The sequence below is a fragment of the Globicephala melas genome, chromosome X, assembly GCF_963455315.2.
Source record: "Globicephala melas chromosome X, mGloMel1.2, whole genome shotgun sequence".
Lineage (NCBI taxonomy): Eukaryota > Metazoa > Chordata > Mammalia > Artiodactyla > Delphinidae > Globicephala > Globicephala melas.
This window is the reverse complement of record NC_083335.1, coordinates 2,219,201-2,245,615: the sequence shown is the minus strand read 5'-3', so window position 1 is coordinate 2,245,615 and position 26,415 is coordinate 2,219,201. Positions and strand designations below refer to the sequence as shown.

The following is a 26,415-nucleotide window of genomic DNA, read 5'->3' as shown; positions in this document are numbered from 1 at the left end:
GTGCTGGAGGGTTTCTGTGTCAAGCTGGCTAGGCTACGGTTCTCAGTGTTCAGTCAAACATCCGTCTAGATGTCACTGTGAAGGGATTTTTTAGGTGAGATTAACAGGGAAATCAGTAGACTTTGAACAGATCGCTCTCCATAATGTGGGCGGGCTGCCTGCAGTCAGCTGAAGGCCTTATGACAAAAGAGGAAGGGATTCTGCCTCCAGGTGGCCTTCGGACCACAGCTGCATAAGCTGATTCCATACACACACGCGCGCATACACACACGCACATCTATAGATGTCCTACTGGCCCTGTTTCTCAAGTCCTCAGCATGTGACCCTTCTTTGCAGACCAGGATTCACAGAGGTGGTCAAGTACAGAAGAGGTAAGGTGGGCCCTAATCCAATAGGACTGGGCCTTTATAAAAAAGGGAAATTTCTTTCCAATTTGTGGTACTTAGTTACAGCTGCCCTAGAAAACTAATGAAGCCCCCCCAAAAAAACCTTAAGCAGCACACCCTCAGACCATTATCCAAAACAATTAGAAATCCACAATAAAAATGACCACAAAGTCTCAGCAACTTGGAAATTAAGACAAACTCTACTATGCAAGCAGTAGATGGGTGAGGAAATGCAAACTGAAATTAGAAAACATCTCCTAATGCAAAGCAAAGAGGAACATTTAATGGCAAACCTATGGGACGCAGGAAAATCTCCTTCAGGGCAAAACTGCAGCCTTTGAGCGCCTTAGTTATTCAAGATGGAAGCTGACAAAGGAGGTTAGTGTTTCTCTTAAGAAATTAGGAAAAAAAGAACAAAAAGTGACCCAAAAGAAGACAGACAGATGGGATTCATAAAGATACAAGCTGAAGTCCTGCGCACACGGTGCCTCACGGCCTGCGGCTCCCCGAGGAAACACGCCTCCAGGCTGCTGCTCCAGGCTTCTGCATGGCCTGGTCCAGATTCTGTCCTCGTCGCCTTGTCCCTCTGCCTGGATAGTTCTGTTCTCAATCAGGTATGCTCCTGATCACAGCTTCGTCCCCACTGGCAGACACGGATGTGGTTGTGAGCCAGTGACGCTTCTTGACGAGGGGCAGGTGGCCGGCCAGGGCGAGCTGGAGCCGTGGAGTTGACTCTTTGGGTCTGGCCCTGACGGGCAGCGTAGTCACTGTGAGTCCCCTCAAAGTGCTGGGTCTCAAGAGCTCAGTCTACTGCACAGCCACGTTCGGCAGCGTGGATACATGAGGTCCCTCCCCCCATTCACCGGCCCAGGGACCCGAGGTGGCGATGACTAGAGCTGCCATGAGCAGAGGTATACGAGTCTTTGTGTGGACGCATGAATTCATTTCTCTTGGGTGAATAAATACCCAGGAGTGGAATCATTGGGTCATTATGTAGGTGCATGTTTAACATCTTAAGACCCAGCCAAACTGCCTTCCTAAGGGTCTGTCCCGTCTCCCATCCCCACCAGCACTCAGTATGGCCAGTCTTTTGTATTTTAGCCATTCCAATAGATGTTAAAAGTTCGGGAATTTAAAAAAAAAAAAAAAAAAAAGTTCGGGAATTTTGAGAGTTGATTGTTAAACACCACCATGATTAAAAATTAAATTGTATAACCTTTCATTTAAATTGTATTAAAAAACCAAGGAGATACTCAAAATTCATCATGCCTTATTTCCCCCCTCGCACCCATGTCACAGCGCACCACCCAGAATCTCTTCTCAACCACATGAGTAGCCTGAACGTGGCCTGGTGGGAGGATTTACCCCACAGGAATCAGCACAGCCTACAAACCAGGGCTTCATCTCTTATTGTTCAGTTGATTGTGTAGACTTGAGTCTGTAGCAACTACACTGTGAATAGCAAAAAAAAAAAAAAAAAAAAAAAAAAAAGAAAGAAAGAAAAGAAAAAAGGAAAAACTTCCAATATCAAAAACTACTATCCAATTCGGCAGAGAGTTTGCTCACGTCACCAAGGAACATGCGAGGTTCCGACACACACCTTTGTTGTTTCAGTTTTGTCTTAGTAAGATCAGTGAAAATACCAACCAGCGTTTATGTGGGAACCGCACTCAGCCATCAGTTGCAACCGTGGGTCAGGTACAAATACAACAGTTTGTCAAGTCAACTGAAGGGGTTTTGGTGAGACTCAACTGGCCATATGGAATTTACAAACAGTGTATTGTATATTTTATTGTATATTTTATATAAACTGTAGATTTTATTTGTAAACTGTGTGCTTGCATCCTTTATGTCAGTACAGTTTATAATAAACTTACATACGTCTGGATGTGTCTGGATGTATCTGTGCGCATGTGTATAGAGACAGACACAGAGAGACAGAGAAATAAATACACCGCACACACGCGTGCGCACGCATGCACACACACACACATAAACAGGCTTACGCTTACTTGTCACCATGTATCAGCACATCACAGCTTTCAGACAGCAGGGGGGCAGGTCCCAGCCTGTCTTCTCGGCGCAGAAGGCACACGGCTTGGCCTGGCCAGTCCGAGCATGGGCTTGGGGAGGGCACCTGAGGCCAGGAGAGCGGGGACTGGTGAGGGAATAGCACCTGGGCCCTCAAAAGGTGAGAGGGCACGAAACCCGAGACCACAGCGGCAGTGGCCACAGATCAGGCCTTCGACCCGCCCACTCGGGCCTGGAGAGGCCCTCTTGGCCTCAACCGCTCATTGAGTCGGTGGCCGGGAGCCTGCCCGGTCAGATAAAGGAAGCGGGCCCTGCCCGGGCACCAGGGGATCTGAGGGGCCCTGGCCGCCTGCATCCTCACGGCGCCCCTCTCTCGGTTCCACCTGCCACAGGCTCCTGGACCGAGGCCCCGCCTGGCCCTCTCCCGGGTGGGTGCTCTCCTGGGGCAGGGGGCAGTGCACAGACCACACTCCCAAACTGTTCCCTGTGGCTCTTTCCCTTATGGCGTAGCCGCCCCACCCCTGCCAGCCTGTGTCCTGGCCACACCAGTCTGCCACCTTGCACACTGCAGCGGCTCTAGTCACTCTGACCCACTCAGTGTTCCCGGACAGCCCGGCCGGCTCAAAGCTCAAGGCTTTGCTCGTGTGAGTCACTCCTGGTCGTGGCTGCCCCACCCCACCCCCGCCCCTTCTCACCTGCTCTCTGCGTCCTGGACAGCCCGCCCCTGCCTTCCCCATCCTTTGGTGACACAGGTGGGGCCCCAGAGGCAGGTTAGCCGGCTCCCCAGCTGAGGCGGCTGCCGAGAAGCTGACCTCGCACCGAGCAGCCTCGCGGCCCTCCTCGGGCTGTGCCACAAGGCACACGGGGCCCAGAACGGGCTCCTTCCAAGCTGTCGCCCTCAATGCGCCAGCCAGCCACCTCTCCTACACGCTCTGGGTCACCTGGAGCGCGGGGCAGCCTGGAGCCCCCGTGGTACCCACCCCTCATGCTTGACGTGTGCCTTTCAGGCCCTTCCCCAGCACCTCCGCCCTCCCCCCGGACCTACCGTATCATTTCACCCTGCTGCCACTCGCAGAGCTGGGACAGAGGCTCCAGGAAAGGAAGGAGTGGGGCTTTGCCCCTGGAGGCCGGGGCTGCAGCTCCCTCTTCCCTCTGTCTCCTCGACACAGATTCGGGCCACACAGATGTCCCTTAGGTCCTGCTCGCTGATTTCTTAGGTCTCTGGGGTGACAAGGCAGGGAAGGGGTGATCATCGATGGCACAGTAGGAGACCAGCCAGGGCAGAGGCCCATGGCCTGAGGTCCACAGCCCCAGCCTGTCGGCCCCTTGGACCAGGCTGTGAACGCCGACGGCTCCCCGACCAGGCTCACCGCAGAGATAGGCCACAAGGGGGCAGCCCTGGGGTGCTCTGCTCGTGCCCCTGGCCTGGCTCCCTCTTGGCCCACTCCGGGCAGGGTGTAGGGAGGAGAGCAAGCGAAAGGCAGCTGGTGAGCGGTTGTCAATGTTTATTGAAAGACGGGGTGGAGGGTGGGCGCCAGCGGCAGCAACCTCTACCAGGGCACGGGCCGGGGGAGGGGCCGGGAGGAGGCTCTAGGGCTGAGGGGCAGGTTAGGCCAGGGCCAGGGAAAGCCCGGCAGGCGCACAGGCCCGCCAGGATGGGCGGCAAGGCACTGGCCCAGGTCCAGCTCCGGGCCACACAGCCCGGCTGAACGGCGGAGGCTGGCACTGCCCTACTGCAGGGAGTGCGCCTCGTCACCCTGGGCAGCAGCGTTACCGAGCCCCTGGCTCAGGCCTTGAGACTCGGGCCGTCGGGTGGCACGTCCATGGGCTCGACACGGGCCCAGCTAAGGGCATATGCTCATCAGCCCAGGCGAGCAGCTCGGCGGCGCGGTGCAGAAACCATGAGCCGGGTGTGCACGTGGCCCTCGGCTCCGCCTGGACGTAGCAGCGGAAGAGGCTGCCCAGGCTGTAACCCTTGCCGCCCTGGGCCCGGGTGCCATGGCTGTGGGCATGGTCCAGGCCCCGCGGCACCGGCAGCGTACCCAGGCAGCTCCGGGCACAGCAGGGGGAAGTCATAATCGAAGCCGTTGTGCGCCACGAGGCACAAGGGGCCCTCCTGGTAGCTCAGGAAGGCCTGCGGTGTACGCACCACAGCGCTGTCAAAGCCGGCCTCCTGGCACCTGGCCAGGCCCTCGCTGCTCACGCCGGTGATCTCGCTGGCCTTGGCAGTGAACGGGCGCTCCGGGCTCATGCAGAGCGTGAGCTCATCCGGGACCTGGGGCAGCACCGGGGCATCAGACTCATCGCGCTTGGGGTTCTCCAGCGAGGAGCGGTGGATGGCAAACGGAGATCTCGGCGATCTTGGGGTCCACACTGGGGAGCCCGGTGGCTTCCAGGTCCAAGAAGACGCAGGTCTCAGCCTGGGGTCCCTTGGACATGGGGATGTTTTCACAGGGACAGTGAAGCCTACAGCTGCCCAAACAAGAGGCACAAAACCTGAGGGCCAAAGAGATGGGGATGCCTGGAGTTGGCCACCCACAGCCGTGCCCATGGCCAAGGTTCCAACCCTTCTGGGTTCACTTCCTGCCACTTCCCAAGCTGGGACCCAGAGACCAGGCCCTGTTACTTCTGTCCAGGATGAGGTGTCCTAGGGGGCTTGTCACCCCATCCATTTTGTCCTTCAGTCCCTCCCCGACCATCCCCACTACTACCACCTAGTAAACAGCATAAGGAAGGCCTGATGTGCCCAGACCCCAGCCCAGAGGCCTCTGCCTCTTGCCTCCAGTATACGGACAGGAAGACCATGCCAGGTCCATGTCACTGGGGACTTGGGGAGGTGCAGCCCAAGACGGTATGGTCACGGACACACAGTGGCCAGGCGCCTCAGGCACAGCACCCCAGGTACACACACACAAGAGGGCACCTGAGAAAGCCCTCCCGGTGATCCCCAGCCTCCCTGGCTTGGCCTGTGCCCTGGCACGCGGGTGCTGGCCCCAACTCAGCCCCCCGCCTGTCTCCGGGCCGCCGGCAGCTGCCACGCTGGCTTACCGGGAGCGGGCGCTGCTCGGCTTCCTGGGCTGTTGGGCAACCGGCTCCACACAGGCTGCTCCGAGCGGCCTTTAATCTGTGGCCGCGCCCCCCTCCCCCCAGCTGCCTGTCGGGCAACCAGGAGGCCTGAGGCTGCAGGACCTGTGTGGCCGGCTCGCGGCCCCCTCCCTTGCCCACAGCCGCTGGGACACATGCCCCGTGTTTACAGATCGGAAATCCAGCTCCTGGGCCGCAGGCAGGGTCCCAACAACGAGCGAGCAGCGCAGCCCAGGCCGAAGGAACGTGTTGTCACAGGCACGAGGAGGAAGCCCGAGCCCTCCGCCCAGCCCTGCCTCCCAGTGTAACTTAGGTTCAACACCCAGCCCCAGGCTGGGGCATCTCCCACGGGGGCATCTCCAAGGCACAGCTCCCCGCCGTCACCAGTGAGCCGGTTGCCCCTCGTGAAGCTGAAGTGAGCTGTGAGGACAGGCCTTGGTGCGGGCTCATCTTCCACCAGGAATGGGAGATGGTATCTGTTTCTCGGATATAAGGACCCAGAACTTCTCAGGAGCCTTTAGCGGAGGCTGCCAGGGAAGGAGCAAGGGAAGCGAGGCAGGCGGAGGCAGCCCTCCACCGAGCCCTGTGAGATCGGGTGTGGGGGCAGCCCGGAGCCACCCAGACCCCAGGCTCCGGGGCCTTCCCAGCCCCAATGGCTCAGTCGAGGGTGAAGGGCACAGTCAGAACAGGAGGGGAATGAGACGGCCCTCCGTGGTCCAGGAAGCGGGTGACCTCATCCCCGGGACCTCCTCCCGGGGCAAGACATGCCAGCACTCGGCAGTGGGCGCTCACAGGCCCAGTCTCCTGCCGCAGGTCTTCCAGAGTCCCCTGGTCTGTAAAGCTGTCAGTGAACCTGGACTGTGGTGCCCAGGGGCCTGCCCGTCCTCCCACCTCCCAGGGCAGCCATCTGGGGGATGCCCCAGGCAGGCAGGGGACCAGGCCTGGGGGCTCTGGCAGCCCAGGTGGGAGGGGGCCCAGCGCCCAGCCCCTGGAGCCTCCTTGCCTGCAGCAGCCACAGGGTCCTTGGGGAAACGAAGGTGCAGATGCAGGGGCAGGGCAGCGTGGGCGCAAGCGAGGCGGCGACCAAGCGCCGAGGGATGCCCCTCCCCCACGGCCTTCCGCCTGACGCTGGGCTCAGGGAGGCGGGGCCCCACCAGTGGTGCCGGCTCCCGCGCTTGAAGGGAGGGAGGTGGCTGTGAACGGCGCCCTGCTCACGGGAGATGCAGAGAACAGCTTCCTGGCCAACCAGTCAGGCCACCGGCAAAAATCCCCCAGGCCAGTGCCGGGCGACCTGGGGAGGAAGGAGGAGGAAGCACACGCTCCACTGGCCGCGACCCAGACGCAGCGGGCGCCAGCGGCCAGGCCGTGGGGCAGCAAGGAGCCCTCACGGGGCATCCCCAAGGCCGGCCCCAGGGGAGGCAGCGGAACGGGGCAGGGGGCGGGCGGGGAGCTCTGGCGGCATTCAGCCAGAGGTCGTGACGAGGCATCACCAAGCTTAACAGGCAGTGGCGGCGGCTCGTGGGACAGGCAGGATGGGGCAGACAACCGAGCAGCCCAGGCCGCACAGACGAGGGCAGGATTCACTTCGTGATACAACAAAAACTAACACACCACCGTAAAGCAATTATACTTCAAGAAAGATGTTAAAAAAAAAAAAGTAGGCTGGAGGCAACTTCTTAGAACCTGAGCTTTCTTTTGTCCCCAGCTCACACCGCCCCGCCCCACCTCCGGGCCCTCGTCACGCCCCCCCCAATCGCTGACGGTACGGAGCACGTGGCTACTGCAGGCCATTGGGCAGGCCATCGTTGAAGACCTTGTATTTCCAGGTTACCCCTCCCATTCTGATGGCTGCAGAGAAAAGAAAACAGCAAAGTCAGTCCAGCACTTCCCAGCCCGTCTCTCCACTGGCCTTCCTCAGGTCCCAGGCCCCACCCCCACCCCCACCCCCGAGCCAGGAGCCGTCAAGGGAGCCAGGGCCCGGTGAGCACGGCTGGAAGCCCCCGCGGGCGCCAGGCCGAGCCCCAGGCCGGGGTCCACTCGCTTGGCCACGTCCCTGCCCACCCCCGTCCCCGGAGCCCAGGAGCGAGGGGCTGTTCTGATTTTGATGCTGTGTGGATTTTAGTCAGACCAGCAACCGGTGCACACCCGTCCTCTGCCCTCCCACACAGCAACGTCGGCAACCGGCATTTGGTTGCGCCCACCCCAAGGGCGACTCTGAAGTCAGGAATCATGCGGTGGGCCTCAGCCACCCTCCCTACTCACCATCGACACTCCCTCTGGGGACGGTCACGTCTCTCCGCAGATAGGATTTGGGGGTGTCACTTGCCTTTACTAAATCCTCAGGTTTTCCCAACCTCTAGACGCCCCAGCCCCGCTCTGCTCCCGGGGCTCCCCCGACCCCGGGCGCGTCCTCAGCTCACACGTCTCTCCTTTGTTCCGGGCCCTCGTCCTGCCTTGCCTTCTCTTGGCTCAGGGCTTGGCTGGGTCGTGTTGTCTCTGGAAGCCTGGGCCCTGCTGCTGCGTCCCAGCTACTCCAGATTGCAGGAGACTAGGCCTGGGGATGCGTCTTCGCGGTCCACCTGCTCTGTACTCAGCCCTCAGCTCTGCGACCTCCGCCCTCCTCCTTCCTTCCTTTCTCCGCATCAGGCCTCTGTGCTGCTTTTCTTTGTCCTTGTTTTGTTTATCCGCCCCATTCTTAACTTCCAAGGGTGCCTGCTTGCGCTTCTCCTTGTTGGTGTTTCCTAGGTATGTTTGGACAAGATACTATGTTAATTCAACTTGGCTGGAAAGTTCTGTTGTCTGAATGACCCATGAGGCCTACTTTTCCAGGTCTTTCTTCTCTCTTCCATGGTGTTGGTCCAGGCTGGGGAGAGGAGGCCCTCAGAGGCCAGAAAGAGGTGGCTTTCACCTGGCCACCAGCCGTGTCAGGAGCCCGAGCTTGCCATGCATGTCGATCATTTTCCTCACAGAAGAGCAGGCTAGTCTCCCTGGGAGCGCCAATCTGTACGGACCTGCTCTGCTCACGCCCTCCGCTTCCAGCCCACCTGCCACCGTCCCCGCCCTGGGACTGCCGGCCACACCGCCGTGGGGCTGTCCTCGTGGTTGCGGCTTTCTCCCCCCATTGCATCCATCGAATTGCCTCCATGGACTTCGCTGCTTCCAGAAACCTGTTTGTTTTCAAAATGCATTGATATTTTGATGGCCTGGGAGGCAGAAGGGGCTTTGGGTCCGCCCAGTCGAGCCGGTGACGGGTGAATGACGATGGGACGAGCTGCCCACCCACATCGCCAAGGCCCTGCCCACACACTCGAGGCCACGGCTCTGGGCGCCAGCCCTGTAGGCGCACCCAGTCCCCTCACTCAAGCCCCTCACTTCAGGTGTGGGGACGTGTGACCAACATAGCCTGGCTACTGGCACCCAGATCGGTGGCCTAGCTTCTTATACGGGGAGGTGAAGTAGCACAGACACACGGACCTCCCACAGTGGTGGGCCCGAGGCCGCAGAGACCAAGGCCCTTACTCTCTCAGGTAGACACAAGGGAAACGCCAAGGCCCTTCCAACTGGCCCCTGGCGTGGAGTTGCCAGGGGTCATTTCTCTGCTGTGTCTATAGCCCAAGAACGAGTCTCAGACAACACGAGGAAGCGACGCTGACCACAGCGCTTGCACTCTAGACTCCCTGGATTCCATGGCGAGCAGACACTTCTCTGCAGGCACAGCAGGGGAAGCAGAGGGGTTCACGCAGCTTAGACGGGAAAGGCGAAGGCTGCCGCTGTCCTGTGAGCACGGGGCAGGTGGCGCGCCGTGGAGAGCACTCGCGGTCACTAATGTACTAACGAGAGCATGGGCTGCAAGCGCAGTACTAACAACAGCTACACACACGGGGTGAGACTCACAGCAACAGCGGTGATGAGGATAAACGTTAGGATGGATGTTTAAATGGAGGCTTCTGCTGCAGTTCAGTCAGAAAGAGGCACTCCTGGGTGCCCAGGTATACACGTGGTGAGCGCGTGCACGAGGCCAAGAGCGGCGAGAAGGCCCGCGAATTCACGCAGACAGCCCCCCGAGGGAGGGCTCGGGGCTATGTGGCCTGAAGCCAGTCCTTGGGGGTGCACTGGGTGGGGGGGATTGACAGGCAAATGCTGGAGTCGCCGTTGCCTCAGGCGGTGGATAAGAGTCGGGGCAAACAGTAGACCAACCAGAAGGCGCAGAAGGAGAGGATGGGAAAGGAGATGCCCACGAGGGCTCTGCAGAGCTCTGACAGTCCTGGGAATCTAGAAGGCCACGCGCACGCCCCGGGGCTGTGCGGGCACCCAGGAGAGACCTGAGACGGCCCTGAGCCGGTGCCTCTGCTCGGCCTCTAAGAGGGTGGGAGCAACAAGAAGTGAGGCGGAAGGAAGAGTCGTCAGCCACCTGGCCGAGCGTGGATGAGAAACACGAAGCTACGTATACCCAAGGAGCTCAAAAACCTCCAAATGAGAGAAACGCAAAGCGACCCGCACCAAGACACACTATAATCAGACCGCCAAAAGCCAAAGGGCAAGAGAGGTCGGAGAACGGAAGAGAGAGGGGACTGTGCAAGGGCCTCGGCTACGAACCGATGAATGTCAGCAGATCACAGACCCCCACGTGGGCGGTGGGCGCACAGGGAGAGAATTCTCAGCGGGCAGGGACAGCGCTTGGTCGCGGGCAGGCAGAGGTGGTGGGAGTCTCTAGCGTGCGAGGCATGTTCCATTTCTTAGCCGGGGTTGTGGTTACACAAGTACTGGCTTTAAAGTCATTGGAACTGGATTGAAGGGGAAATATCCAACTTTTCACTTTTCTCTCTCTAAGACTCAGAGAGAGAAAAGGCCCTTTTTCTTATCACAAAAGAACAACAACAACAAAAACCTTTTCTGAGTGTTTTTTTACCTAAGAAAAATAGACTTACTCAGAAAAAAAAGTTTAAAATTAAATTCAGATACAACTTTGCCCCTATCCAACAGCAGAAAGGTTGGAAGGTTCAAAGCCAGCGCTGACGAGCATCAGTAAGATGGAGACCGCTGGCCTCACTGACAAGACAGCGGGAACCCCGCCTCGGGATGGAAGCGCAAATGTCGAAACATGTTCACTGCGACCTTTTTTAAACATTGACCATCAGAGGAGAAATTCTCTGTGTAATACATGTTCGCTGGGGAATACGTGAAGGCTGCAGAGCAGGATAAAGAAAGACTAAACGAACTAAAACACCTCTGATTCCAACACAGAGCAAACCAGCGTCCATGTTCTAGCTGAACTCCTAGAAGGGATTCTTCTACATTTTTTTCCCTTTAGATAAGTGAAATCATACTGTATATTTCTTTTTTGTGTGTTTTTTTTTTTTTGCGGTACGCAGGCCTCTCACTGTTGCGGCCTCTCCCGTTGCGGGGCACAGGCTCCGGACGCGCAGGCTCAGCGGCCATAGCTCACGGGCCCAGCCGCTCCGCGGCATGTGGGATCGTCCCGGACCGGGGCACAAACCCGCGTCCCCCGCATCGGCAGGCGGACTCCCAACCACTGCGCCACCAGGGCAGCCCCTGTATATTTCATTTCTAACCTGCATTTTCCTTTTAACATTACACGATACACACTTGCTCATGTCACTGTAATCAAGTTTTGAAACAACAAATACCGTCCCACCATATTCACATACCAGAATTTACTCAAGCATTACCCAAGGGTAAAACCTTGGATTGTTTCCATTTGTCACTATTGTAAATCCTGCGACAGCATCATGTGAAACGGTATAAAACTAAAAATGACCTACAGGGTCAGTAGTAGAAAATGTTAAGTAAATTATAGCAAATGCCTGAAAGGAAGTGTCTGATGATTAAAAATGTGACTTCAAGAACATGGGAAAACGCTTAAAATGAGATCCACGGGAAAGAATATAATAGTGTACACATGTTGTAATTCTACTCACCTTACACAAAGAAATAAAAGATGACGAGAGGAAACGGAACAGAGGGAAACAGACCAAAATATTAACACCGACCATCTCTGGGCCACCACATTACGTAATGTTTTTAGTTTACCTCTGCACGTCTTTACGTTACGTCTTTACGTTATCCCAATTTCCTACAATTAATGTTTTTATTTTATAATCCGTCAGAAGAGTTTTCAAGGGAAGGAAAACCTTAAGCATTGGAAAAAGAAGAAGAAAAGTGAGGGGCCAGTCCCCAAATGCGGGTCAAGCACAGAAGGAGGCAGGCACTAAGCGGAGGTGCACCATGAAGGCCCTGTCCCTGCCCACCAGACGGGTGGCCACAGCCACAGAAAAGTGGTGACCACATACCTAGACTCATCACAGAATTGCTGCTGCCCCAACAGATCTGCTTGCCCTGCTGCTGCTTCGCCATCCGCACGGCTTTCACCGAGGTGTCAGTGACCTCCACGACCGCTTTCAACAGCTGGGAGGGAGGGAGGAAGGGAGGGGACTTGTGGGCTTGAATGCTGGTGGTCTGACCCACAGAAGGTGTCTCCTGCTTCCCACCCAGGTTGACGCCAAACATGTGCATCCACCCACCAGCCCAGGGTGAGGGCAGGTCTCCCAGCTGGAGACTCACCCATCAGAGCTCCCCAGGCTAGCTCCTCCCCCCTGGCCCAGCGGGGACGCCACACTATCACGGACCCCATCCCACAGAGGCCACGCAAAGCCAGGGTCACGGTGGGAAAAACACTGTCCCAAAGTAAAAGGGCATTTCTGCTGGGAGAGGATGTGCCCTAGCTCAGCCTGTCGGTAGAACTGCAAAGGACAAGCCGGTCAGAGGTTCGGAAGTCTAGGAGCTTTTTTGTTAAAAAACCAAGGCCAGCATCATGGAAGCCCTGAGCACATGTCAGAGTTCCACGCATGGTGACTGTACTCACAACCGTAACCAAACCTAGCATTCCAGGCCAGCCTCTGGGGCTCTGAGTCAATACTGATGTAGTCAGCGCAGCAGCGTGAGGCCACTTTTTCTCATCTGTCTGAACCGGGTCAAGGGCACAGACAGGCAAACTTCTGTCTATCTGTCTGGCATAGTTCTTGGCCACACAAGAACGAACAGGCTGTGATACATTTGGGTGTTTCGTGAAGACAGAGTGAGGCCAATACAGGGACAGAAGCTGGAGGCGGGACGAGGGTCTCCCACATTCAGCTAGGACCCAGTGCAGGCCACGGCACCGTGAGAAATGCCTGCCCCAACCCGCCACCCACGCGCAGGGAGTCCAAGCCTGTCCAAGCCCTCAGGCCCCTCACTGGGGGCTAGGGTGGCGCCTGGGAGGGAGAGGGAGGGGTGAGGGTGACGCTTACTTGGCTGCATGAGGTCAGAGTCTGGTACACGGCCTGGATGATGGGGCCGCACGGGCGGAGGTTGGGGCCTGGGCGCTGGCAGCAGTCTCCCAGCTCATCGTCATAGACTTGCAGGAAAGCCACGATGAGCTGCCGGAAGTCAGAGATGACCAGGCGCAGCTTCTGGTCTAGGGTGCTGGCATCGGCCCCACCCACAGCGGCTCCTTGCTTGTGCTGCGCAAAGCACTGCAAAGCCAGAGGCGGAGGGTCCCTTGAGGCTGCCCTGCCTGTCGCGGGGCACCAGGTCCCTAACCCACTTTGTGAGGCAGGGTCTGCCGCCCACTCCATGCTTCCCCGAACTGGGAGACAGACAGAAGACCAGAGGCCTGCATGGGCCTCAACATCCTCCTCGCGACCTCAGTAATGAAGCTGGGTCCAGGGCTGCGGGGAGGGCCACACGCCGAAAGCCCACCCGAGGACGGTCCTGTCCACTCCTCAAAGAGCCTCCCCACTCCTGCCTTCACGGAGCCTGAGTACCCATCACATTCTAGAAACTGGTGGGCACCCACCACCTCGCTTAGGCCTCCCGACACACTCATCGTAAAGACGGGGTGTCTGAGGCTGGGGTGGGCGACGTGCCTCGCCTTAGGACATGTAGCGGGGCCCCTGCGCCCCTGCGGCTGGCGCCTCACCTCCACCCTGAGCGACTGCAGCTTCGAGGCACTCTCCTGCAGCTGCCGGGCCAGCTCTGCCACCTTGTCGTCCTCTGACTCGATGGAGGGGCTGGCCCTGCAGGGACAGAAGGGGGGACACTTCTGCCCTGTGCCATCACGGGCACTGGGGCACCTGTGGGCCACGCACAGAAGGCCTGTCCCAGGTAACAGACCGAGCGGGGCGCGTACCTCTGCCAGGCATCGCTCTGCTTGTCGAGAAGTGGCTGCACGCCCAGGGGCCACGCGTCACACTCGGGGCTCAGGAGCATCTGCAGGTGGGGGCTCAAGAAGAACTCCCCCAGCAGCGCCTCATTCTTCTCCCGGGTGTCCTCGAAGTGCTCTTTCACACTGCAAAGGCAGCCCCAGGGCCACGCCATCACCGGCCAGAGACCCAAGAGGCCAGATGAGACCGGGCAGAGAGGCCAGGAGAAGGCATCTCCTCCAGTCTCCGAGAGCCCACCCACGTGTGGAGACACCGCGGGTGCCCACCCTCCGCCGAGGTCAGCCCGTGTTCTCCGAGGCCCGCACCACACCTTCATGCCGACAGCCTGGCACCTCGGGTGGCACCCCGGGGTGGGGGTGGGGCTTCCTGCCTAGGCTTGCGGCCCACAGCTCCTGGGCCAGGGAGCAGCCGCCTCTGCGGGAGCGGGGAGCAGAGCCCCAGCCGGAGCTGTGCCCGGGGCTGGGCCCCTAGCCCCTCCAGCGCCAGACGGAGGACCAAGGGCGCCCACCGGCCGTTCCAGGGAGGGCCCGTCCCGAGCCTTTACCTGTGGCAGCTGGAGCCTCCGATAGTCAGGGTCCGGACCACGTCCAGCAGCTGGTCCATGAAGCGCAGCTGCTTCTGGGCACAGGCCCGGCCCTGGGCAGGAAAGGCCACATGCACTCACTGGCCAGGCATGCCACGTGCCCCCAGCCCGCAGCTGGCCCCTACCCAGTAGCCTCGTGGACTGGCCTGGGGCCCCTGGCACAGCAAGACAGGCCATGGCTGTGGCCTGCGCCGAACCCACTCCTTGCGGGGAACAAGAGCTCGTCCCCAGGGGGCGGCAAGCAGCCAGGCCTTACAGCCAGGCTTCCCAAGTGGCAGCCGACTCAGCCCCCTGCCCCAAAGGCGGCTGGGACTCCCGGCAGGGAGCTGTCTGGCCAGGAGCTCAACTCCTTCCTCCTTCCAGAAAGGGGAGGAGGCTCACGGCTGATCCCCATGATGTAAATACAACCTGAGGGGCCCAGCCTGCTCCCTAGAGCCCTGCATAAGCAAGGATGCTGGGAGGTAAGCTGGGCCCGGCTCTCCGCTCGAGCTCCTCGCCGGCCTGCCCTGACACCAGAAAGATGCGCTCAGCCAGCATCACCGGTGACTCAGTATAAAGCCCTCCAAGAAGCACCTGCATTTAAAGTGGGCTGAGAGCTCGGTGCTTTGTGACCACCTAGGGGGGTGGGAGAGGGAGGGTGGGAGGGAGACGCAAGAGGGAGGGGATGTGGGGATATATGTACACGTATAGCTGATTCACTGTGTTATAAAGCAGAAACTGACACACCATTGTAAAGCAATTATACTCCGATAAAGATGTTTAAAATAAATAAATAAAGTGGGCTTAGAGGGAGAGGGCTGAGAGGCTCCTGGTGGCATCTCAGGCCGGGCAGCCCTGTGCGGGGAGCAGATCTGGGGACAGGGCCACATTCTGCTATCATGTTTGCAGCTCAGTTCCCCGTTCACGAGTCTCACGGCTGCGGCTGCCTGGCTCTCGGCTGTGTAGCCAAGAGCTACCTCCTGCCAGTGTCCTTGCCCAAACAGGCAAGGACACCACCTATACACCTATTCCTGGGAATAGGAGGTGGGAGGTGGGACACTGTCTAGACAGAGGAAATCCTGGGCTGAAATATGAGACCAAGCGCCACTCAGGATCTCACAAAGCCTTGACCAGCGCCAGGGTTGCGTGCCGTCCCCTCCTCAACAGACCCGGCTCCAGGAGACCCCCCCAAGCCCAGGAAAGGGTAAGTGTCCCTCACAGCCTGTACACTGAAAGCTACAAAACATCTCTAAGAAAAACTAAAGAAAACCTGAACACGTGGAAACACAGCCCATGCTCAAGGATAGAAAGAGTTAATATGGCTGATGGTAATACTTGCCAAGGTGATCTACAGATTCCACACAATCTTCATCAAAATCCCGATCGGATTTTTTGCACAAATTGACAAGCTGATTCTAAAGTTCATATGCAAATTCAAGGGACCCCCTAATAGCCAAAACAACCTTAAAAAAGAGCAAAGTTGGAGGATTCACATGTCACAATTTCCTACAAAGCTACAGTGATCAAGGCAGTGTGGTACTGGCATAAGGACAGACATATAAACCAATGGAATAGAGTAGAGAATCCAGAAATAAACCCTCACTTTTACGTTAACTGATTTTCCACAAGGATGCCAAGGTCTTTTCAACGGTGCTGGGAAAACTGGATAGCCACATGCAGAAGAATGAAGTTGGATGCATACCTTACACCACACATAAAGCTAACTCCAAATGGGTCAAAGACCTAAATATAAGAGCTAAAACTATAAAACTCTTAGAAGAAAACACAGGTGTCAATCTTAATGGCTGGATTTGGCAATAGATTCTTATATATGAAACCAAAAGCACAAGCAACAAAAGAAAACTAGATAAACTGGATTTCAACAATGCTAAAAACTTCTGTGCTCCGAAGGACACATCGAGAAAGTGAAAAGACAAGCCACAGAATGGGAGAAAACATTCGTAAATCGAATATTTGATGTGACTTATATCCACGATATATAAAGAGTTCTTACAACTCAATAATAAAAAGACAAATAACCCAATTAAAAAGTGGGCAACGGAAGCGAATAGAGACTTTTCTCCAAAAAAGATATATAAATGGCTAATAAGCACATGAGAAGATGTTCAACATCATTAGTCATCAGGGAAACGCTAACCCTTCACACCCACCAGGATGGCTGGTGTCAAAAAGACAAGAACAAGTGCTGGTGAGGATGCGGAGAAACTGGAACCCTCGCACATTGCTGGTGAGGATGTAAACAATTGTAAAATGGCGGCTCCTCAAAAAGTTAAACAATTCCACTCCTAGCTATATACTCAAGAGAACTGAAAACACGTCTTCTGTCACAAACATATAAAGAACAGTCACAGCGTTGCTTGTAATAGCCAAAATGCGAAAATAATTCTTTCAAATATTCTTTTTAAATTTTAAGGGTAGGTGCAGGGTTTCTTTGACTGATATGGGGGTGGGTTAGGCCTGCCTCTGCATGGAAGCCCACGGGTGGGCAGCACATGGGGGAAAGTGCAAGGGCTCAGGAGCCAGAAGCCTGGGTTTGAGGCCAGGCTCTGTCACTGGGTAACCTTGAGAGACTTGTCTGTCACCTTCCCCATGAGATGGGGCTAAGACAAGTACCTCCTGCCAGTGCGGGTGTGACAGTTACTGGCATGTAAAGTACTTACCACGGTGTCGGTGTGCATGAAGCCGTCCACCAAGGACAGGATGTGCTCCTGCCCCTTCGGTCATCACAAGCCAAAGATCCTTCCCGGCCTCCTCAGCCACCCTCCCCTCTCGGCGCTAGGGATGACTGGGGTCTACCCAAAGGAATCCTAGGGGTTCCTGCCCCAGGGGGCTAAGGAGCGGGGACTGTGGGCGCTAGCTCCTGGGCCTGAGGGAAGAAAGCCCTCCCATGCCCACCCCAGCGTCACCGAGGCCCCCGGCCCATGCGGACAGAGGGCCTTCTGTTACCTTCAGGAGCTCGTGGTCATCCAGCCCACACAGCATCAGCTCATGGCCCAGTTTCACCATCTCTGTTGGAACACAAGGACCCAGTTACCACAGACACCCACCCAAACAGCAAGGACACCACACACCCATGCAGGGTGCCGAGTGCTTCCCTGGTAAGGGTGCTCCTGCTGTAGCGTCAGCGGGCCCAGCACCCATGAGGCCGGGTTGGGCCTGCAAGACCCAGGTATACAAGGATGCAGGTGGAGGACACACCAGGTGCCAGGACTGCCTCTTGCTGTGTGACCTATACCCAGTCACTGCCCTTTTCTGGGGGCCAGTTTCCTCACCTGAAATAAGAGGTCGCACTCAGTGCTCTTCCATATAGGGAACTCTTGCTTCTAGCAGAAGCCAGCCAGCTGCCTGAGGAGCCCCCAGAGGCCAGGGAACCTTCCAAACATGCTGTGTGTCACTGTTTCAGAGACCTCGCCAAGCCAAAGCAAAAGGAACCATCTCACATTTGTCAATCTCCTGCACACCTTTCATGCCAGCATGTCCCTTCATTTTGCTGGCAACCCTAGGAGATGGCAACCCTTTCATCTCACAAATTGGGAAACTGAGTCCCTGCGTGGTGCAAGGAATGCTGGGCCACGGCTTCCAGGGAGCCCCGGGCATTTTCTGAGTAACCACCTGGTATACGAAGAAAGGCCAGAACTTGGAGCCAGAAAGCCTGGGGTCAGTGCTCGCTCCATACCCCTCCCCCCAGCCCTGCAGCAATGCCCTTACCCTCACAGCTCCCACCCTCATATGCCTCAGTGGCAGGACACACATCTGCTTTGGAAGGTTTGCTGCTAGAAGCAGAGCATCTCCAGTCATCCTGGAGACACGGTACAAATGCCAGTTATACCCCCAGCACACGTGCTCAGCCCACACCCCTTCACCCCGAATCCTTGCGTACGCCCTGGCCTCCCTCTCACTTAGCCCACATCCGAGTCTCATCGTGGCCGGACTCGTGCCCTGTTAGACCCAAAGGCAGGCTGCAGCCCTCCTCAGAATAAAGGCCAACATCCTTCTGCGGCCCACAAGGCCGGCCTCATCTGGCCCCGTGGCCCCTCTGACCCCATCCCAGCCCTTGCCCTCACTCTACACCCTACGTCAGCCACCCGGCCTCCTGGCTGCTCCTCCAAGCTGCCAGCCACACACAAGCCTACCTCAGGCCCCTTGCGCTTGCTGTCCTCCTGCCCTGAACGCTAACCTTCCTGATACCTGCCTGGCTCCCTTCTTCCCTTCCTGCATGGCTGTTTTTTTAAACAAAGGCCTTCCCCTGCCACCTTGTGTCAACAGCTCCACCCTCCTCCCAACCCACCCGAGCACCACCTTGCCTTCACCTGGCTTGTTTGCGGCGCTTCTCACCATCTGGTGCACTGAGAATTGGCCGCCTTCTGTGCATCAGCTGTCTCTCCCAGCTAGCAAGTGAGCTCCGTGAGAGCAGCACAACTCACTGCTGCACCGCCAGCACCTAAAACAGTGCCGGGTGCACAGTGGGTGCTCCATAAACACCTGTCACGTGAATTTGTGGCTTCTAACCCCCCTACCTGTCCCGGTTTCTCCCAATGATACTCTTTCACAAGCACTCGTGTCTACCACCTGCTCTGCCACTCAGCACACTCCCATGGGGTGGGCAAGGCTGAGCACCCACACTTTACAGAAGAGGAAACTGAGGCAGGGAATGGAAAGGGCCAGGGTTGGCACCTGTGCGTGCATGTGTGTTAGAGGATCCAGGTGTGGCCTGATGACCAGGCTCGCCCGGCCTCGACACGGTCCCATCAGGAGGAAAGTGGCGGACATGACAGTGCTGGGGAGAAGGGCAGTGCCTCTGTGCAGCCCAGGCCGGCCCCCAGGCCAGCCCCGCAGGCTCCAAGACACAACCCCTGCTCTTCTGGCCCACTGCAGCCTCAGGGACAACTGTCCCCAGATAACTAACTTGGCAGTGCCAGCAGCGGCACGGGTCAGGAATCTGGGGTCCAGTTAACCCACCCTGGAGCTGGTGGGGGGAGGGAACACAGGCCCCTGGAAGGATGGACCTTTGGAAACACTGTTGCGTGGGCGGAGAGCCAGCCACCATCTTGAGGACTGCAATGCACTCCCCTTTACCTAATGTTCATGGCTGGGTTAAGGACAGTTTCTGCCAAAAAGCGATCAAAAAGAAGCGGTTCCAAGATAAGGCCCCACAGGCCCACAGAGCGCTGCCCAGCGCGCTCCCGGGAATGCCTCATGTCGCGTGCACGCACACACCCCAGTGCAACGCGGACGGACCGCTGGTGGCGTCGGCGAGAACGGCTGTCTCTGCCCCCAGCACCTCCGTGGATGGGCTGGCAGGGTCTCCTTCACGTGTGCAAGGGAGGGTGGGTCCTAGCAGGCTCTGGTAATATCCACGGAGTGCGCACCATGCAGGAGAAACCACCAGTCCAATGGGAAATTCGCGACCTGCTAAGGAGGCCGTGCACCAGGTGAGAATGGCCCCGAACCCGCCATTCAACACGAGACTCCCACAGCGGAGACCCACCTTGGATCTTCACCTCGGCTGAGGCCCCCTTAGGTGAGCTGAACCTGTCTTGCCAGGAGGGACAGACCCTGCAGGGAAAGAGCAAAGCCCAGTCAGGCCTGAGTGGGCTGCAGGGGCCCCTCACACCCCTCCTTACACATGCTCTCAAAAGCGAATCTTTGTGCCTAGGTGCTAAATACCACTGGAACACTCACTTTAAAATGGATAATCTCATGTGATCTCAACTCCGTAAATTATCAGAGAAACAAAAAACCAAAATATTTCTGAACGCTTACCTCAGAAATGTGAATGTGAATACTGAAATTAAAATTCTCACAATAAGGCTTCCCTGGTGGCGCAGTGGTTGAGAGTCCGCCTGCCGATGCAGGGGACGCGGGTTTGTGCCCCGGTCCGGGAAGATCCCACATGCCGCGGAGCGGCTGGGCCCGTGAGCCATGGCCGCTGAGCCTGCGCGTCCGGAGCCTGTGCTCCGCAACGGGAGAGGCCACAGCAGTGAGAGGCCCGCGTACCGCAAAAAAAAAAAAAAAAAAAAAAAAAATCTCACAATAAAAGACATGAAATGACTGCCCAAGAGAAAACACTGAGTTCCTCAGAGCACTGAGCTCTTTATCAGGAGGAACCCGGGGGCTGGCTTTTCTTGCAATCATGGCGCAGGTCTATTTGGAGGATGTCCGAAACGGCCTTCCCTGCTCTGGCGTCCTTGCAGGCCTGGCTTGGGCCCCCTCTCGCACCCCTACGTGTGTGCCTGCCCTTCTCCGCCTGCAGCGCTTTCTTCCCGCCCAAGCCAAGCACACCGAGTTGGCTCCAGCTCATCCCATGAAGCCCACGGCTGACATCACCGCCCCAGGGAAGCCAGGGGCGGGCTGGACATGCCTGCAGCCAGCTTGGCATCCTTCCGTCACTGCGGGGCCTGGGAGCTGTCTTTCCACTGCGCTCTGACCGCCCAGATTTCAGGCTCACCGAGGTCAGGAGCTGACTTTCTGTTCTGTATTTCTAGGCCCTAACGTGGCAGCCAGCACTGAAATGGTGGCCAGCGGGCATTAACGAACGGATGACCACAGCCCCATGTCACAGAATAATCTGCCATTAGTAAATGCCCATGCTGAGCTCTCTCAACAGAGGGAATGTTTTTAAACTAACATAAGTTAACAGGAGATGATGCTACCCCAGGTCACAGCTTTGAGCCAGCCTCCCAGGTGGGCAAACAGCAATCCCAGCTGTCCCCCCGGCTTGGTGGAGCCCCAGCCTTGATGATGCCACACAGATAAACGGGACAGTGGCCACCTGTAAGCATCTTGCCTTAAGATGCCCAGCTGACGGGCAAGACCATTTCCAGACACAGAGCACATCCAAAGGCAGTAAGGGGTGCGATACACTGGCAGGCGTCACAAGTGACGCACAGCACAGGCCTCCCACTGGGTCTCTTCCATGAGGGGTGCAGTCTGAGCGCCGCGTCCCCAGCCCCAAGCTCCACGCCTGGCACAGCACCGAGGCCATGGGAACTTCGCTCCAGCTGCTTGCCAGGGAGCCCCAGGATGACTGGGGCCAGGACCCCGCCCTGCTATGGCAGTACGGGGGACCAAGCCTCAGCCCCAGGGACCTGCTGACTCACTCGTCACGGTGGGAGAGGGCAGGGTCGGTGTTCGGTGGAAAAGGCTCACTGTTCCTTCCCTGTTCCTTCCCATGCCTCCAAACGCCTGCATCCCAGGTCACACCGGCCCCAACTACGCTGGGGCCCTGGAAGCTAGTGGAGCCGCCCTGACCCGACCTGAGGCACCAGCCCCCCCCCCTACTTGCAGGACTGCAGGGAAGAGGGGGCGGGGCAGCCACCCGTTCTGCCAAAGAGGGCTGGGCGAGTAAGGGCGGGAGGAGGAGCCCCGCTGTGTGAAAAGCTAGGAGGCTGGCCCTGGGCCTGGTTGCTAGGCAACCTTCCCACTCACAGAGCACCAGAGAGCAGAGAGCGCTCAGTGATCCATCAGGCTGGACCTCAGCAAACCACTTCAACACGCTAAAGAATAAATCCCCGAAAGCCTGAGTGACCTCACTCGAAAGGGCTTTCATTAGAGTTGATTTTCCTGAAGCAGCAGGGAGCAGGGCAGAAACTAACGGTGCTCAAGGCCTTGAACGCAAGCACAGCTCTTCGGGAGCCTTAACCTCAGCAATCTAGGGGCCCCACGGCTCTGCCCCGCCCGTGCTGAGGGCCAGCTTGGCATAGAGGACCCCAAGAGCCACCACGCCCAGCCCCCCAGCCAATGCCGCGTGCAGTTTCCAGGTTCCGCCCAGACAGGGGTGAATAGGTGGCCCTAAAGGAGGCTGAAGTGGTGAAGCCACGTGCAAAGAAGCCAGCAGGAAACTGGGAGAAACCGGACTGTGCAATCCTCTGGCCATCGAAAGGCCTACGGCACTTCTGCCAGCTTGGGAATCATAAAAAGCAACCGGACATTACCTGGTTGCTTCTTAAAAGGATTCTGTTTCTTGTATTTAAAAAAGCACTGAAAGCATTTGAGGACTGCAGCCAGAGGCTCTCACCCATGCCCCCTATGGCCAGCAGAGGGACCCAGTCCCCAGCTTGCACCTGGGCCAGGCAACTCTGGGCTGCCTCCCACGAGAGCCTCTCTAAGACCTGACTCTGGCCTCCCTCCGCCTGGGAGCGTGTTCAAGACCCCCGAACTAGCCCAGGCTATCCCCACTACTCTCTCTCCTCCCAGGTCCCTGGACCAGGCGCTGGTACCTCCAGGGCCAACAGTGCCTGTCATGAGAGCCATTGCCATTCCAAGCCAGGCTCCTGCCATCTTTTCCCAGGGCTCTTGCAGCAGCCTCCGTTATTGGTCTCCCTGCCTCCAGCCTCTCCCCTCCAAATCCATCCACCACAGGACTCCCAAGTCACCCTGCCAAAAATGCCAATTTCAGTATGGCACTCCCCTGGTCCCGTGCCTGTCCTGCCCAGAGCGTAAAGTTCAAAGGCCTTCACGTGGCTTGGAAGGCTCCACGTGAGCTGCCCTGGGCTGCCATTCAGGCCACTGCCGCCCGGCTCTCCCTCCCACACCTTGACTCCCCGCTCCTGTGGAAACGAGTGCCCACCATGTCTCGTTCCCTCCCAGATCAAATGCCACCTCCTCCCTGCCAAGGTCCACAGCACTCAAGACTGCAGAGGTGCGCCCAACACTGGGATCAGTGCCTGAGCCTCTGTGGCCACTGAAGTCCCAGCTCCTTGAGGACACCCATCCGTGTGTGGGGCACCTGGAATGGAACCCCGGTAAGCACGTGTCTGTGCACCTACTTGTCACCCCACAGCCTGGAGCATGTCTTACATATGTTCAACGCTGCACTGCGACCTGGGGCTGATGGCGGGGGTGGGGGTCCCACCGGGTGCCTGCCCTCCAGCAGCTCCCAGTGCTCTGGAGAGCCAGACAGGACAGCAGGCCAAGACCCAACCAACAGGCTGAGGGCTCTGGCAGGGGTGCGCTCAAAAGGCTGTGGGTGTCCCGAGGAAGGAGGAATACGTTTTGCCCCGGGAACTGGAGACTTCTGAAAAGGAGACAGGACGTGTGAGCTGGGTCTTTGAAGGCTGTATAGGAGTATGTGTGACATGCAGACGCCTGGGCAGGCTTTGCTTCCCTTGCACGGTGCCAGGCACACACACCCAGCTGCACCTTGACCCAAAGGACTTGGAAATGGGGTCTTGGCCCTGCCTGCCACTCCTCGGTGGCAAGACCTGAGACAGTTCTCGACTCCAGCCTGACCCTCAGCTTCCCAGTCTGAAAATGAAAGGACTGAAGTACATCATTCCCCAGGTCCCTGCCAGCTCTGAAACTAGTAGTTACAGCAAGAAAAAACGCTCAGAAGCCAAGCTCAGCTTCTGTGAGGCGGCAAACAGAGGAGCTGAAGCACTTCGGGGGCACTTTCTTCCCAGATCTGAGCACGGCTTCACTTCTTATCTAAGCAGCTGCTCTCACAGTGACGGGGGATGGAGGACAGCTCCTCAGATAAAGAACAACCCCCATCTTCCCCCCAGCGGGTTGAGTGGTGCCCGTGTACCCCAGGGGTGGGGGAGGAAGAAACCAGGCTGTTACCGTGCATACATCCACTCCAGGATTTCCAAGCGGTACTTCGAGGGGCTACACAGCAGTTCCTGAATGGTCTTTGGTTCTGTGATATAAAGACCCTGGAGGAAGGGGCAGCTGAGGTCCTAAGCAAGGAAAGGGAAAGCCAGGAAGCTTTAGAAAGCCAACATCAGCGAAGGGCTGAAACGCACATCTGCAGTCAGGCTCTCAGCGCACCTCCGTTCACGCACGTTCCCGGCCGCCCAGCACCCACCAGGAGGGTCACACACACCCCACCACCCCCGCCGGGCGCGCCCGGCACACTGGCAGCGCTGTCGATCGCGCCCAGAGTTCAGTCCCCCTCATCCGCGGCTCCGGCCGCCCGCCACTCCCCGTCCTTTACGGACGCCCCCTCGGAGCGCAAGCGGTAGTTTGATTTGGTAGCAACTAGGGGCTTCGGAGAGATTCCGATCCCGGCTCCAGGCTGTGGGAGCAAAGGGAAAGGGGAGGGAAAGGGCCGACGGGGCCGATCGCGGACGGGAGGGAGGTGTCGCGGGGCGGGGGGGAGAGGAGAGGGGATGAGGGGAGAGCCGGGACGGGGTGGGAGAGGGGAGGGGCGCGCGGGTAGCGGCCCCGGGACCGCTGCCTGACCTCGCGGGGCGGGCCTCCTCACCACCGCTGTCACGGGCACTGGCCGCTGACTCGGAGGGGGAGGCATGGACCCCGCCCATCTGTCTCCTCCGGACCCCGCGAGCTCCTCGAGTGCCGGGCCTGTGGCCCCCGACCCCCGCCGCCCGCCCCTGCACTCACTCCGCGCGCCCGGCCGGGTCTTGCAGCGACAGAAGCTCAGGTGCGGTAGGCGCATGGCGCCTGCCTGAAGTACCAGGCGGTACCAGAATGAAGGCCTGGAGCCGCCCAAGGAGCCGAGAAGGACGCCCCACAAGCCTTCCCCCGCAGCAGGACACAGGGCGCAGCCTGCAGCGGCGACTGGGGCGGCGCGCCGGGCGCCGCCGACTTCCGCAGCAGGCCCTGCCCGCCCCGCCGCCCGGCCCCGGCCGCCCCGGGGCGGCTTCTCGGCCCCGCAGCACCTTCAGCTTCGCGAAGACCTCCACGGCCGCCTCGAACACGCTGTCGTCCCCCTCCTCCTCGTAGCCTCCGCAGCCACCGCCAGCACCCAGCAAGGCCATGTTTCGCGCTCGGAGCCGCGCCCCGCCCCCACGCCCCGGGCTGACTGGCCGGCCCAGCTGCCAATCAAGCGCCAGCCGGTGCTCCTCCCGCCCACCCGCCTTCACCGGGGCCCGGGAGCGGCCCGGAGACGCGGCCCACCCCTCCCCCACTGCGCCTTTCCCTGGGCCGCGGCTCCGCCCAGGAGGCTGACCTCAAGGAAGGGGACGGAGCTGGGGCTGGCGCTCAGTAGCCCGCTCTCCCGCCACCCTCCCGCCCGCGGCCGGGGCGGAGGACTCGGCCGGGAGAGCGCCTTCCAGGAGAGGGCGCTCCTACCCTAGTCGGTTTCTCCGCGGGAGGAAGAAGCGGGGCCTGGGTGACCGGACAGAACTGGCACTTGAGCGCCCCATCTCCCAGCGCGGGGCTCTGTCTCCGTTTTCCCACACTCACAACTGTAGTCAGAGGGAGGTTTCATGGGTTCGAATCCGGCCCCAGCTGTGTGACTTTGGGCGGGTTACCTAACCTCTCTGTGCCTCCTTACCCTCACCTAATGTGGATAATGAAACCACTTACCTCCTTGGGTTGTTATGAGGATGGAATGAGGTAATAATTCCTATAAAATACCTAGAACAATACCTGGCATGCAAAAAACACTATGTACGTGTTCACTATTATTATGCTGGGCCCTGCTCCTTCCACCTACCCTTCCTCCAGTCTGTCTTCGACCTTCTGGAAGGTTCTGTGCCTCCTTCCTGCCCTGTCCACTTACAAATGTCTTTGCACCTCTCATGCCCCTCAAACTCAATGAGTCCGAAATGACATTTGTCAGCCTGTCCTCTCCACACACCTCCAAAACCCCCAGCTCAGTGAATGCCCCCATCCCCCGGACCTGCCGATCACATGAGGTAGGAAGGAGCTGGAGGGTGGCTGGTGCCCAAGGAGTGGGGAACCAGCAGCAGGCAGCTGCTGCCAGCCCTCCTTGATCCTCTCCAGAGTCTGTCCCTGCTCTGTGCCCCACCCTGCCATCTCCTGGAGGGTGGGATCGGGGCAGGTCTAGAGGCGAGGAGACATAGGGACCTGGCAGGAGGCAACTGCAGTCCTCTGAGTGACAGGAGAGGACTTAGCCCTGTTCTGGGAGAAGGGGATGGGCAGGCGTCTGGGCTAACAGGAAGGGACCCCAGGCCGGCCTTGCGGGGCAGGGCCTGATTCCCTACTGAACGGTTTGGAATTGCAAGCTAGTCTGAGGACACAGAGCCTCTGAACTTGAGCTGCAGGGATGCCCCAGCCCAGGGACCCAGGGACCCAGAGACTCGCAAAGCAAGTCTGCTCCGACGTGGCTGCCGACTTGGGCCCTTCTGGCAGCTGAAGGCTGGAGGGGTCTTTGGGTTGTTTTGTTAAATCTTTTCTTCCCCTT

At 58.4% G+C, this 26,415-nt stretch overlaps 2 protein-coding genes across 4 annotated transcripts; both read right to left on the bottom strand.

The window, feature by feature from the left end:
- Window positions 1-1,522: 1,522 nt before the first annotated feature.
- TREX2 (three prime repair exonuclease 2) lies at window positions 1,523-4,867 on the bottom strand. Its single transcript, XM_060291888.1, is given in 6 exon segments — window positions 1,523-1,838; window positions 2,399-2,523; window positions 3,463-4,269; window positions 4,272-4,467; window positions 4,469-4,762; window positions 4,764-4,867. Coding segments are annotated over 4 exon segments (648 nt in total). The 5' UTR covers window positions 4,856-4,867; the 3' UTR covers window positions 1,523-1,838; window positions 2,399-2,523; window positions 3,463-4,203.
- HAUS7 (HAUS augmin like complex subunit 7) lies at window positions 1,523-25,055 on the bottom strand. 3 transcript variants are annotated; one of them, XM_060291887.1, is made up of 12 exons: window positions 24,926-25,055; window positions 23,868-23,983; window positions 19,795-19,862; window positions 17,253-17,314; window positions 14,268-14,359; window positions 13,690-13,848; window positions 13,480-13,576; window positions 12,809-13,033; window positions 11,817-11,927; window positions 3,463-8,246; window positions 2,399-2,523; window positions 1,523-1,838 (listed from the first exon to the last, which is right to left on the bottom strand). In XM_060291887.1, exons 1-10 carry the CDS (start codon window positions 25,022-25,024, stop codon window positions 7,971-7,973), a joined length of 1,305 nt encoding a protein of 434 aa, XP_060147870.1. In that variant the 5' UTR covers window positions 25,025-25,055; the 3' UTR covers window positions 1,523-1,838; window positions 2,399-2,523; window positions 3,463-7,970. The 3 variants fall into 3 exon arrangements, with proteins under 3 accessions (XP_060147870.1, XP_060147868.1, XP_060147869.1); XM_060291885.1 differs by lacking the exons at window positions 1,523-1,838; window positions 2,399-2,523; window positions 23,868-23,983; window positions 24,926-25,055 and adding an exon at window positions 21,407-23,828 and having other exon boundaries at window positions 8,103-11,927; XM_060291886.2 differs by lacking the exons at window positions 1,523-1,838; window positions 2,399-2,523; window positions 3,463-8,246; ... (1 more) ...; window positions 23,868-23,983; window positions 24,926-25,055 and adding exons at window positions 11,935-12,483; window positions 21,407-23,835.
- Window positions 25,056-26,415: the final 1,360 nt, after the last annotated feature.

Bases quoted from the DNA above. Each gene is read 5' to 3' on its own strand.
- HAUS7 (XM_060291885.1), bottom strand. From the start codon at position 21,855: ATGAAAGCCCTTTCGAGTGAGGTCACTCAGGCTTTCGGGGATTTATTC. The intron at 13,849-14,267 runs GTAAAGGCTCGG...CTGCCTTTGCAG, and splicing joins GGAGGCTCCAGCTGCCACAG to TGTGAAAGAGCACTTCGAGG. The intron at 13,577-13,689 runs GTACGCGCCCCG...CTGTCCCTGCAG, and splicing joins CAGAGCGATGCCTGGCAGAG to GGCCAGCCCCTCCATCGAGT.